The sequence below is a fragment of the Lynx canadensis genome, chromosome D3, assembly GCF_007474595.2.
Source record: "Lynx canadensis isolate LIC74 chromosome D3, mLynCan4.pri.v2, whole genome shotgun sequence".
Classification (NCBI taxonomy): domain Eukaryota; kingdom Metazoa; phylum Chordata; class Mammalia; order Carnivora; family Felidae; genus Lynx; species Lynx canadensis.
This window is the reverse complement of record NC_044314.2, coordinates 24,780,103-24,793,564: the sequence shown is the minus strand read 5'-3', so window position 1 is coordinate 24,793,564 and position 13,462 is coordinate 24,780,103. Positions and strand designations below refer to the sequence as shown.

At 42.1% G+C, this 13,462-nt stretch overlaps 1 protein-coding gene across 1 annotated transcript in view; it reads right to left on the bottom strand.

The window, feature by feature from the left end:
* The window catches only part of MYO5B (myosin VB), a 340,809-nt gene that overhangs the window by 178,994 nt on the left and 148,353 nt on the right, over nucleotides 1–13,462 (bottom strand). Inside the window, 2 exon segments of the mRNA XM_030336665.1 lie at nucleotides 2,429–2,573; nucleotides 6,760–6,931. Coding sequence (XP_030192525.1) covers nucleotides 2,429–2,573; nucleotides 6,760–6,931 — 317 coding nt within the window.

Genomic DNA, 13,462 nt, shown 5'->3' with positions numbered 1-13,462 from the left:
CCACATCCCCTTTTTTTATTTTTTTTTCAACGTTTATTTATTTTTGGGACAGAGAGAGACAGAGCATGAACGGGGGAGGGGCAGGGAGAGAGGGAGACACAGAATGGGAAACAGGTTCCAGGCTCTGAGCCATCAATCAGCCCAGAGCCTGACGCGGGGCTCGAACTCCCGGACCGCGAGATCGTGACCTGGCTGAAGTCGGACGCTTAACCGACTGCGCCACCCAGGCGCCCCCCACATCCCCTTCTAACGGATGTGAACAAGGACCCAAACAAATGAAATAACCCGACTGTAGAACCACCATGAACCCAGCTTCAAGCATGGAAAGGAAGAATGGAGGCATCTAGGCAAGAGGATCTATGGTGTGGATAAAGCTGGAGGCCAGGAAATTCCAAAAGCTATTGGGGGCACCTCAAGAAGTCTTTGGTAAAGAACAACTTCTGGTACATCTAAGCACAACTGGGTAAAAGAGGAGAATGAAACGAAAAATAGTTATCAGTGACATCCATCCAAAGAGACGTCAAAGAGCTACTAGAACTTTTAGCATGGTAGGAAGTCACAAGTAACCCACACCCACCTTCTGTTTTATAACCATAAAGAAACCATCCTCCAAAGGAGAAAGATAGTTTAAGATTCAGCTTAAGTGATTCTCCCAAGGCATGGAAGCCTGTCCAGACCCCCGATCTCTCTCCAGTGTGCCACACACTTGACCTCCCACAGTAATATATGAATGGGGCTATGTACTAAAACACATTAAAACCCATTCTTCTCTCCACATGGCATGGCCTTGAACCACACTTTGTTAGGTTTGCGTAAGTTATCAAGGTAAGTGATTTCTGGCCAAGCCCCGAAGTAGATTTATACAGTATGTGGTCTTTCTTATGGCATTAAAGAGATCAAAGGTTGAGACCATTTTAGCGTCCCCCCCCCCACCCCACCCCGACTCTCCTACTACATTTAGGAGAAATAAAATGGTTACGGATCATTCTGTTTGTTAAATTGCTCAGTTCTCCCATCACTGCTTATTTTGAACATAGTATAGATCTAGAAGGAAGCAGAACTTTTTATATACAGAGCTCTACAACCAGCAATACCACACTAAATCTATAAACAAGCTTATAAAAGCAGCCTTCTTTCTTGGAAAAGTTAATCGGGCTGACAATTATACTCTGAGAGCCACTGAAGCACAGACCATCTTAAACGGGATTCTCCTTCTCATTAAATTAGCCTAAGTGGCCCTACTCCCCACAAAGGACTTTCCTACATTTGCTGCTAGCTCCATAAGGTGTTCTGTAGAAATGGCAAGAAAGACGGCTGACAAGATCCAGCATGTTAGTGTGAACAGGAATATGCATTTCCACCAAAACTTTGGTGAAACCTTCTTTCCCTACCTTATGCCTGAATAGCTTAAGACCATCAATGTGGTGATTAGTTTTAGTTGTCAACTTGGTTAGGCCAGAGTACCCAGACATTTGGTCAAACACTGGTCAAGATAGTGCTAGTGAAGATATTTTTTAGATGAGATTAACATTTCAAATCAGATTTTTTTTGTTTACCATTACCCTTCATAATGTGGGTGGGCCTCAACCGATCAGATGAAGGCCTTCCTCCAAGACAGAATTATGACAGCAGACTGCCTTCAGACTTCAAACACATCAACTCTTCCATGGGTTCCAGCCTATTAACCTCTCCTGTGGATTTTGGATTTGCCAAGCCTCCACAATTACATGAGGCCATTCCTTACACACACACACACACACACACACACTCTCTCTCTCTCTCTCTTTCTCATCCCTGGTTTACTTGTTCCATTTACCTGTAGAACCTTAGTACAATCACCTAGCCCATTTTCCAATGAAACAAACGAGTACCCATCTTTCAGAGCTAAAAAAGAGCAATACAGATTTACTTCAGTGTCTAAAGAGAAACTCTAACACCAAAAACCAAAAAAAAAAAAAAAAAAAAACACCCAACCTACTACACATAACTACTATTTTGAAATTCCTATCTAAATGCTTGGTATATTAAGAAGTTGTCCAAGAATCCTGGTTCCTTCAAAGGGAATCTGCAGTGGAATCTGCAAAATGAAGGGTGATGCTAGAAAATGAATTTGTGACACCAGAGGGGAGGAAAGAGTGCCAAAAGGAAGCCAAGGAGACATGAAATCTAAGGCATCCATTTATTTCATTGCTCAGAAAATGAACAAGGTCTTGGGAGCCACTGTTCAAGAATAGGTTCAGGTTCCCAAGAAGATGCCGAAGACATGAGGAAATGCACTAAGAAATAGAACCTGGGCTGGTTCTGTTTCCAGTACTTTTACTCAATCCCAGGATCACCAACTGATTGCTAGGCAAAAGCAGTCAAGGAAGGCAGAAACTTCTACCAGAAGGACTACCCAGAAGGACTCCCAGGCTGAGGTCATTCTTACCTGGCCATCTGCTTGTAGGCTTCTTCTGCCACAGCAAAGATGTGGGGGTCCATGTCCCCCATGTTTTGGCCACTGTAGGCATAGATGACATCTTGACCATAGATTGGCAACTGTTCATAAGGATTAATGGCAACAAGCACGATACCTGCAAAGAGACAATGTAGTCAGATTCTGATAGCAATACAGCCACCTGACATCCACTTTCAAAGGCCCTTGTTCATATCCATCAAACTAAAACATGAAAAATGAAATGAATCACAACCACTCAACTAAATCAAGACGTATCTGTGTTGTTGTCCAGGTACTGTGCCAAATCCTGTTGGAGAAAAGAAAGCTGGGCTTCCACATGCCCTAGTGCATGGAATAAACACAGGTCCACGTACACCACTGCTCAAACTCCTGAAATACATAAAAATGTTGCACAACCAGAGAGAAGAGGATGCTTAATTCTGTCAACAGGTGTTAGGCTTTATTTTTTAGTTTTTTTGTTTTGTTTTGTTTATTTTTGAGAGAGAGAGAGTGCAAGCAGCAGAGGGGCTGAGAAAGAGGGGGACACAGAATCCGAAGCAGGCTCTGAGCTGTCAGCACAGAGCCTGGCACAGGGCTCAAATCCACAAACCGTGGAATCATGACCTGAGCCGAAGTCAGACGCTTAACCCACTGAGCCACCCAGGTGCCCCAACAGGTGTTAGGCTTTAAAAGCCATCTCTGTCTCAAAAACTGAGAACTGAGGGTTGATGGGGGTTGGGGGAGAGGGGAAAGTGGGTGATGGGCATTGAGGAGGGCAGCTGTTGGGATGAGCACTGGGTGTTGTATGGAAACCAATTTGACAATAAATTTCATATTATAAATAAGTAATTAAAATAAAAAATAAATATAAATAAAAATAAATATAAATATAAGCCATCTCTGAATTGAAATCTAGGAAATGAACAAATTTTCATTTGTGTATGGGTTATCTTACCTAAATACAAATTGTGGGCATGTAACATGATTTACATATCTTAAGGTCAAATCTTGTCTCAGCCAGTTATTAACTGAGTTATTCTGACAAATTACTTAACCTCTAAGTGCCTCAGTTTCCTGGACTATAAAATTGGGAACAGCAATTACCTTTACTTGATTGTCCTAAGGACAATGATTAATACAGAACTTAGACCAGCATCTTGCATAGTAAGCACTGTGTGTTAGATTTTTATTAGCTCACATCACATTATATCATGTATTATCTTTCCTTTTACTTTTTAAAAAAAAAATTTGTATCCCCAGAACCATACATCACAATGATGGACTCAATAAATACACACTGCATGAAGAGTCAGCAAATCACCTAACATTCCAGATCTTTTATGGAAGGGCACACAATATTTGAGAATGTAAAGAAAAAAATTATGATCTTCAAGAGAGAAATGCATGCCTTTTTCTTTCCCAAAAGAGCACATTCTGGATCTTGAAAGAACCACTGACAAGGGTACAAAATGTTTGAGCTTTTCCAGGCATGTGGGGAAAACAGGAATGGAAAAGTCATTGCCAAGTGGGAGATCTCCACCATTGTGTCTCCCTTTGGTGTTTGAAAAGGGACACAAGTCAAGAAAATGAGAAGACAAACCAGAGAATGAGAAAAATATTTGCAAAAAAACATAACTGATAAAGGACTAGTACCCAAAATACACAGAAACAATTGAGGAACCTCCATACCGCTTTCCAGAGTGGCTGCACCAGTTTGCATTCCCACCAGCAGTGCAAAGAAGATCCAGAAGATGTGGTGGGTGGGTGCGTGGGTGTGTGTGTGTGTGTGTGTGTGTATGTATATATACATACATATATATACACATACATATACACATATACACATACATATACATATATATACATATATATGTGTGTATATATATACACATAGGTATGTATATATACATACATATATATACATATATATACATACACACACACACACACACAATGTGGTATATATTACTCGGCAATCAAAAAGAATGTAATCTTGCTATTTGCAACTATGTGGATGGAACGAGAGAGTATTATGCTAAGTGAAATTAGTCAAAGACAAATATCCTAGGGCTTCACTCATATGGGGGCAGGCTAAATGGGTAAGGGGCATTAAGCAATCTACTCCTGAAATCATTGTACTATATGCCAGCTAACTTGGATGTGAGGCTGTGGAGAAGTGGAAATTTTGTTGCTGTCCAACGCAAAATGGCACAGTCACTTTGGCAGTCTCTTACACAAAACAATCTTACCGTAGGATTCAGCATTCACACTCCTAGGTATTTATCCAAAGGAGTTGACCACATATCCACACCACCACCTGGCAGGTGGATGCTTGTGGCAGCTTTGACAATTGACAAAACTTAGAAGCAACTAAGATGTCCTTCAATAAGTGAATCAAATGCGATACATCCAGACCATGGACTGTAAGTGCTATAAAAAGTGATTTATCCAAGTATGAAAAGCCATGGATGAAGCTTAGAGTGTTACTAAGTGGAAGAAGCCAATGTGTATACAGCCACATATGGGGATTCCAACCCCATGATATTCTACAAAAGGAAAAATGATAGAGGCAGTATAAAACATCAGGGGTTGCCAGGGACAGGGCAGCAGAGGGGGTGAGGTGGGGAGGGATGCAGAGGCAGATCATAAGGGATTTTAGGGCAGTGAATCTACGGTTAGGATAGCATAATGGTGGATACGTGTCCTTATACATTTGTCCAAACCCACACTATGTACACCACCAAGAGTGAACCCCAGTGGAAACTATGGACTTTGAGTGATGATGATGTGCCACTGTGGGTTCATCAACGGTTGGGGAAAGGGTATTATATGGGAAATCTCTGTATCTTCCCCTCAGTTTTGCTGTGACCTAAAGTTGCTTTAAACACTAAAGTCTATTTAAAAGAAAGAAATGCCAGAGAATACTTGGAAGAATCTTGTCTGTTACATTTCAGGCTAAGGGAGGAAAAGGACACCCACCAAGTCTTCAAATGGAAGTTTGCCCGAAAAGACCACCTGGACCAAAAACCAAGGCCCCAGACCCTGATAAATTCCCCCTAAGGCTAATGACTTGGAGAATTCTTCAAAACAGCCTTACATGTTCTACTGATTGTTAGAGAGTTGTACAAAACCCTAATTCACACAGCATTCAGATTTTGATATTATACTCTAAGGCCACACATTCTCCTAAAATATCTCAGCCACTTTCACAGCAGAAAACAAGTGTTTCCTGATGACTCAGAGCTCTGGGCAACACTGGTCACTCTCAACAGCTGATGCTATAGGAGCCAATGGGCATTTGGGTAAGCATGTACAGACACCAGGACCTCTTCTAGAGGGGATACCTTTAAACATTGAAGCTGATGGTGGTTTATTCCTTTCTCCTCAAATGGGAGGTTTTTGTTGTTGTTGGAAAAAAAACCCAACTTATTAAAACCTCTGAATACTAATGGTCTTTTTCAGACAATATCGCCATTAGCAATTGGGTTGAAGTTGTTTTGGGGAAACTACTTCTCATGCACTGAAGTATGACAGGAAAGCTCACTGGAACTTAGTAGCCAACCCATCGATTCCAAACCCAAGTGGATTATCACTGTGAGAAGAACTCTGGTCCAAGGCCTCACTTGTGATCATGACAAGACCATGGCTCTGAGGCACAGCTGGGACAACCCCCACAAAGAAACCCGTGGCCTGACTCCTCAACCAGATCCTAAAATGATTTGCCCCACAGACAATGGTTTCTAGGCATCTAGATCTTACCATACCACTTAATATTCAAAAGAGAAAAAAACTGGAATGTGGGAAATTGAGAAGTTTCAAGAAAACCAATCAGGAGAATCTTGAGGACATTTTATTGTAAAGTATTTGCCATGTTTTCTGCTCATGGATTTGACAAATTCATCACGCACCATGTCTGTACATGGCAAGGGAGAGAGTCAGACAAAGACAGGACTTCCTTAGAGGACAGAAGCCAGCCAGGCATGTTCACAGGAGTGCGCTCAGTGCAGAGAGCAGACTTCTGAGCTAGGACCCTGGGATCTACTTACTGCTGTCCTACAGGCTCTGGGACTGTGCCTAAGTCAGGCCATATCGTGTGGTCCACTTCCTTCCCGGCTGAGCTGTGATTAACACCAATCATCCCACAGAGATGTAGGGCAGCCTAATTAAGCCACATTCACTGATTGCAAACCTTTCAAGGGTCTCAGTTGAGAGGTACTCAGGAGAATGCTAGTAGGATTCCTAACCATTAGAGTTTAACACATCAAGTCTGAAGATTGTAAGTACTTTCAAACACATGCAGCCAACAGATGCACGCCACTTACCACAGTAAGTGTAGATGTGGTTCGACTCCAGGAAACGGACCTTTAAATTATGCAAAACTGCAGGCTCATGTAGATAGCTAAGGGCAGTTAGGTCATTTTCTCCCACCAAGATATCTGGATTCCGCAAAAAGGGCAGCTGGTTGCTTTGGACATCAATAGGGTATTCCCGAATCTAAAGAAATGGTAATAGACACAGAAAGGCAGGGTTATGAACCATTTAGCCTGTATCCAATATCCTGTCACATTGGCTAGGATCACGGTCCTAACATGATCATACCTGATGAAGACAGATAACCTTCTTTTAAAGATGAGCAAACCGAACAAAGTACTTATGTTGCCCTAAGAGACCAGCCCTGGAGGAAAATTTGCTGGTAACAGAATCCCAGTATATCAAGATAAAAGACTGAATGACAGGAGAGATTCAGGAAGCACAAGATTTAATGACATGTTCTACTGGCTTCTCAAAGAAAAGATACTTACTGAGTCTTGAATCCTGGTCGCAACAGGAGTACTGCTTCTGTCTCCCATGCAGACAACCTTCTTCACCCCCATTTAATGCTGATGCCTTCCTCTGCCCCATATCATCCAACACGTTCACTTTTTTTTTTTTTTTTTGGATTGCCTTATAACAAACTGCTCTCCATAAATGCCCTCCAGGTGTACACATATTCCTCAACATCCTGACAACAAGCGACTCTAGGGCAGGAATTTTACTTTGACCTAACATATAATAGGAGCTCGAGATCTATAGGTGTGTATAATCAGGAAGTCTCAAATGCAAGGTGCTATTCTTATATCCTTAGCATAGCAGCTGGACAGGAGTACTCAAAGATGCTTTCTGACACGTTATGTTTAAAACTGACTCGTGTACACACTTATCTACATAATAGGAGAATCTTGGCTACAGTTTATCATGTCCTATCTAAATTCCTTGTAGTGTTGTTAAAAATCATCTGAGAGCTTGTAAAAACAATTTCCCCAAACACTACTTATATGTTTAGTAGTTCTGGGGTGGGGCCCAGGAATCTGAAATTTTGAAAAATCCACAAGTAGTTCTGCAACAGGCGATTTACAGATAGCTTAAGAACCACTATTCTATAGAAGCCTTTCAAGAAAGTCTACGGACGTAGCTTCAATTTACTAGAGGAACAGTTTTTTAATTTTTTTTTCAACGTTTTTTTTATTTATTTTTGGGACAGAGAGAGACAGAGCATGAACGGGGGAGGGGCAGAGAGAGAGGGAGACACAGAATCGAAAACAGGCTCCAGGCTCCGAGCCATCAGCCCAGAGCCCGACGCGGGGCTCGAACTCACGGACCGCGAGATCGTGACCTGGCTGAAGTCGGACGCTTAACCGACTGTGCCACCCAGGCGCCCCGAGGAACAGTTTTTTAAAAGAACATAAATATCAATGTTCTCTCCCATCTCTCCCACTTTTAGATGGTCACACACAACCAGATATTAAGGTGTATTAAAACCAGCAAGTTTAATAATGCTGCTAAAATCGGCAGGTAAGTGAAACCTAATAGCAGATCCCGAAATAACAAGCACAGAAGGAAAATTTGTTCAGAAGAATGCTGAAGCAAATGGTTAAAAATGAATTTCCCCTCTAATAGCAGCAGAAAAAGCCTTTTAAGGAAAAAGAAAATAGAGCTAGGGTTCTATTCTCATTCCTTCAAAGACCAAAGTAAGTTTTAGGTAAAATACAAAATAATAAATAAAACGCCACTAAAATAAAAAACAAAACTAGTAAGAAAATGTAGTCAGGTAGTTTTAAGAGCTTTGGAAGGAAGTACTTTCAAAGGATGATGCAAGAGCCAGTAGTATGTCACAAAATTTTGTATTTTGACTATAAATGGAATTTTTAAGCCATCATGAAACACACCATGTGCAGAGGACAAAGATTCTGCATTACCTAACAGAATTAATCTTAATATCCAAAGTTTTAAGAAGCCGAAAAGAATACCAACACCCCAACAGAAAATTATGCAGAGGCTATGAGCCACAAAAAGTACAAAAGGAACACGAAAAGCTATTCAGTGACATTAACAGATGTAAATAATAGATTATTAGCATTATATCACATAAGCAAAGGTGTAAAAACTGCCAAGACCTTAAATATGAAGGATGTGGCCCAACAGGTGGGTTGTTTGTGGGTTCGTATTGATGGACCTTTTTGGAAGACAGCTAGCAACACTTGAGTCTGAAACTTTCGTGAATAGACTCTTCCTTGGCCTCCAAAGACCATCTTACAAATGAGCAAAGATATCCACAATCTAGAGACAGGAAGGTAAAACATGACATATACCTGTATTTAAAGACAAGCAGCTCCCCACAGCATCCTGCTGAATTTACAAAGAGGCATGTTACAGAATGAAATCTAGGATTCCTTTTATTGCAAACTTTATAGAATGACATCCCCACAAATTATCAACAGTTACCCATGTAAGCGAGGTTTTCCTTGTACAGGTTCCTGTTGGGGGTTTGTGTGTTAATCAAGGCCATTCTCTTTTTTGTGCAAAGGTGACTCCATATGGGAGACCAGTAAACTAGCTATCCTGAACAGGACACAAAATTTCCAAAAGGTGGGCAACAGGGGAAAACAGAACATGTTGAGATTTTAAGTTCTAGACGTGATGGTCCCCTTCATCTCTGGCTGAGTTACAGGTGTCACTGGGACTCTAACCCGACCCTCCCACTCTGAGCCTTTCTGAAGACTTCCCCATGGAGATTCATGTCTCCCCACCCCGAGAAAGGAGCACGTTCACTCTGCATGTCCTGTGTTGTTCTCCACACCACCCCCCTACCACCGGCACAAGATGTAGCCAAGTGCAGAACCACAAAGCTCACCTAGATCAACCCCTCATTTCTCAGATTAGAAAGCCAGGGCCTGAGCTCAGAGTCTTTAAACCCTGAGACAGAAATGCTGGTCTTCCTCCATATTTCCTCACATGAATCTTTCCCTCAAAAAATCTCCCCCAAGTGTGGAGGGAAAGGTGTATGCAATTTTGTGAAAATATGGTCCACAAATAAGCCAGTGGCTCTGGTTATTGTGAAATAGAGAAGTAAAAATGCCCAGAGCAGTCACCAAGATGTAGGAGGGGCAAACTCATGATTCAAGGATGATTTTGTGGTGTGTGTTCGTCCAGAGGGAAGCAGGGAATGAGTAACTTAAGATTTTTTTAAAATAGGATTTTGATTCCCGCACTGATGTTAGTATCGAACATTTACAGCTAATGTGGTTTTACTTGAAATCTAAGCATTTAGGATGTGATCACCATGAACACTTTCTGGCATAGAAGACTTCACTATGTAACAACAAGGCCTTTGGAGGTGAGGAAGAGGTTCGATGTTAACTCATCATAATATTGAATTCTCTGTCACCCACCTGGAATGAATCTCAACCTTCCCCTTGAGACTAGGAAGAGAGGGGCATCTTTCGTCCACCCCTACCTAGCATACTGGGACTAACCAAAACTTGAGAATACAGAGGAAGTAGTTAGGGGATTAAGTCCATATCTGCACTTTCCACTAAGGTAGCATAGGGAAATTACATCTGTTGAAATTAAGTACAGTTAAAATTTCTCAGTGTCTCAGCCACACTAGTCATATTTCAAGGGCTCAACAGACCTGTGGCCAGTGACCACCACACTAGACAGTACAGACAGACAACATTCTACTATAGCACAGTCATCCTTTGGAAAGCATTGGTCCAGATTGCTCTATACTCTATGGTTTTAGAATACTTAGCTGAATGTCTGATTTTGTTTCATGACCTCTCTCATACCAATTCATATCCATGTTACATTACACAGAACCATATAAATAGAATATAACCATAAAAATATCTTTGAATGACAGCTCCCAACACAAAGACCTGGAGCTAATAAGAAGCACATATGGTAGATAAAGGCAACTTCTTGCTCCTACTTTACCCATACAGCTAAGACATCCAGACAAAAGATAAGCTAGTAAAAACAGGGTTACCAGCTGGCAAGAGGTTGGTGTTAACACAAGAGCTACACACATCATCCTCTAGTGGCAATGGTACCCAACTAGGAGACAAAGGGGGTAGAGAACCATGGTGGAGCATTTAGGTAGGTCTCTACCATGGCAAATATTCCTGCTTTATGAAGTCAACAAGAAACTCCCAAGTAGCTGCCCAAAAGGGTTTCAAGAAGAGTGTGGATTTGGGGGGAGTGTCTAAAAGAGTGCCATGGGAGTAGAGTCAAGTATCTCACCAAATTTCTAAAGATTCCTGGCCTTGACCTTTTTATAGTCTCATCCTGATAACACTTCATGTATTACATTCATTACAAGCAGGACAAATTTCCACAGATGCACAGATGTATAACAAGCCCTCGCATAGAATTGCTCGGTTGTTTTTAATAATGAATGATACAAGTAATTAAGAAAATGGCCATAAACAAAAACAGAATTAAGAAGTTTGAATTTTAGGGGTGCCTGGGTGGCTCACTCAGTTAAATGTCTTACTTCGGCTCAGGTCATGATCTCACGGTTTGCGGGTTCTAGCCCTGAGTTGGGCTCTGTGCTGACAGCTCAGAGCCTGGCATCTGCTTCCTATTCTGTGTCTCCTCTCTCTGCCCCTTCCCTGCTCACACTCTGCCTCTCAAAAATAAACATTTAAAAAAAATTTTTTTAAATATGGAGTCCAAGTTAATCTTTCGATTTCAATTTATTGCTGACACACTGTTAGAATCCTGGAATCTCAATATGGCTTTTGACTTGGGGTCTCTCAGCCATGAACAATCCAGGCCGTCCTGCATGGGTTAAATCCAGAATTCTTCAACCTCCACCATCTTTACCTAGGACGGGGTGGGGTGGGGTGGGTGCTGGCCACCCTGTGCACCACAGGATGCTTAGCAGCAAACCTGTCCTCTACCTGCTGGATGCCAGGAGCAGACCTTCCTCCTCAGTCGTGACAGCCTAAAATGTACCCAGACATTGCAAAACCTCCCTTGTCCAGGGGGGAGGGGAGTGCAGGGAGAGCAGAGGCAAAAAAAAAAAAAAAAAAAAAAAAATCACTAAGCAAAAGCAGCCAAAGTATCCTCACTGATGGAAGAGATCACAGATAGAGGAGGAAAAGGGCAATTACAGGAAGGACACAGATGGTGGTGAGGATTACATAACAGTGTCCATGTACTAATGCCCTGGATGGTATACTTAGAAAAATGGTGAAGATGGCATTTTTATGTTAGATGTATTTTACAATAAATTTTTATTTTGAGAGAGACAGACAGAGCAAGAGGAGGGAAAGGGCCAAGAGAAAGTGAATCCCAAGCAGGCTTCGCACCATCAGCACAGAACCCAACACAGGGGTCAAATTCATGAATTGTGAGATCATGACCTGAGCCAAAACCAAGAATTGGACGCTCAACTGACTGAGCCCCCCTGGCACCCTGACAATAAAAAATATTTTTAATTAAAACAAATTACAGCCTACCTCAAGCAAGATAACTAATTACATTGGTAATATTACTAATGTTTACATGCAAGTTTTTATAACTTTACATGTTTTTTTGTATGCATACAATATAAACATAACGGTCTTCATGTTATCCTTGCCAACCAAAGACGGTCTCAAGCGTAGATTACTGAGCAGTGGAGAGCAAAAAATTAGGTGACCAAATATTAAAATAAGAACAGAAATAACCAGTAGAACAGAAAGAAAAAAAACTAGTAATCAAAATCGCCTGCACTAAGTTGTACTGCGACTAGAGTATTGGCCACTCTTAGCTCTGGTTTCACGAGATGTGCACACAGGTGACACTTGACCTGAACTGGGCTGACAAGCCCTGTGGGCATTCTCAGGATGCCCAGGGCTGAGGGCATCAACGGTCAAGTGCAGGGGTCCTCGTTCTTCTGCAACATTTGCTTCCTGCCATAAAGAACCAAGTTTGTCATCTCCTAACAGCCGGGCACGTTTGGCCCTGTCCTTCGACCTGAGTAGGAGGGGCCTTTCCCTGGGCCTTTCATCTTCAAGGGTTCCATCATCTTCAACACAAAATAGAAGCTTACTGAACAACACATGATCATGCTGCCACTTGGGATCAAGCTTCCGTGGGGACACATCTGAGCCCTGCAATCCTCAACGTACACTCCCGGGACGAACACCTTGGCCCCTGGGGAAAATGTCTCAGCACGCCTCTTGCCACACGTCCCTGAAGGAAGGTAACGGCATCCAGGTGCCCCGAAGGTCTGCCAACTGTACCACCACCAATGCCAGAGACACACACTGCTCGGGGGTGTGGGGAGGAAGCGGACAGGAAAGAGGCGGAGAGAGGACAGGTCAATGAGCGTGTTGATCTCTCCTTTCAGAGGGCACAACTGCAAACAAAATTCACACAAGGAGATCTCATTTCCCAGCCACGCCCCGTGTCTAATTCCCGGCTTCTCCACAGGCGGTCACAAATTAGTGCAGGATCTGCAACCACAGCAACGTGACGTGAGTAGTTTGCAATACTCAACAATTCACGGCCCTCTTCAATTTGTTTATATATAGGTAGAGGCACAACGTGCTTCAAGATCATGGTTCTTGACAATGGCAGCTACATGGAGACTAAAGAGTAGAGAGTTGCAAATATATCTTTAAGACGTTAAAGGTTTTCATTTCCAAAAATTAGAAAGGTCAGTTTTACTTTATTTTTGATAAAGCAGGCCTTTACTGTTAAACACACACAGGC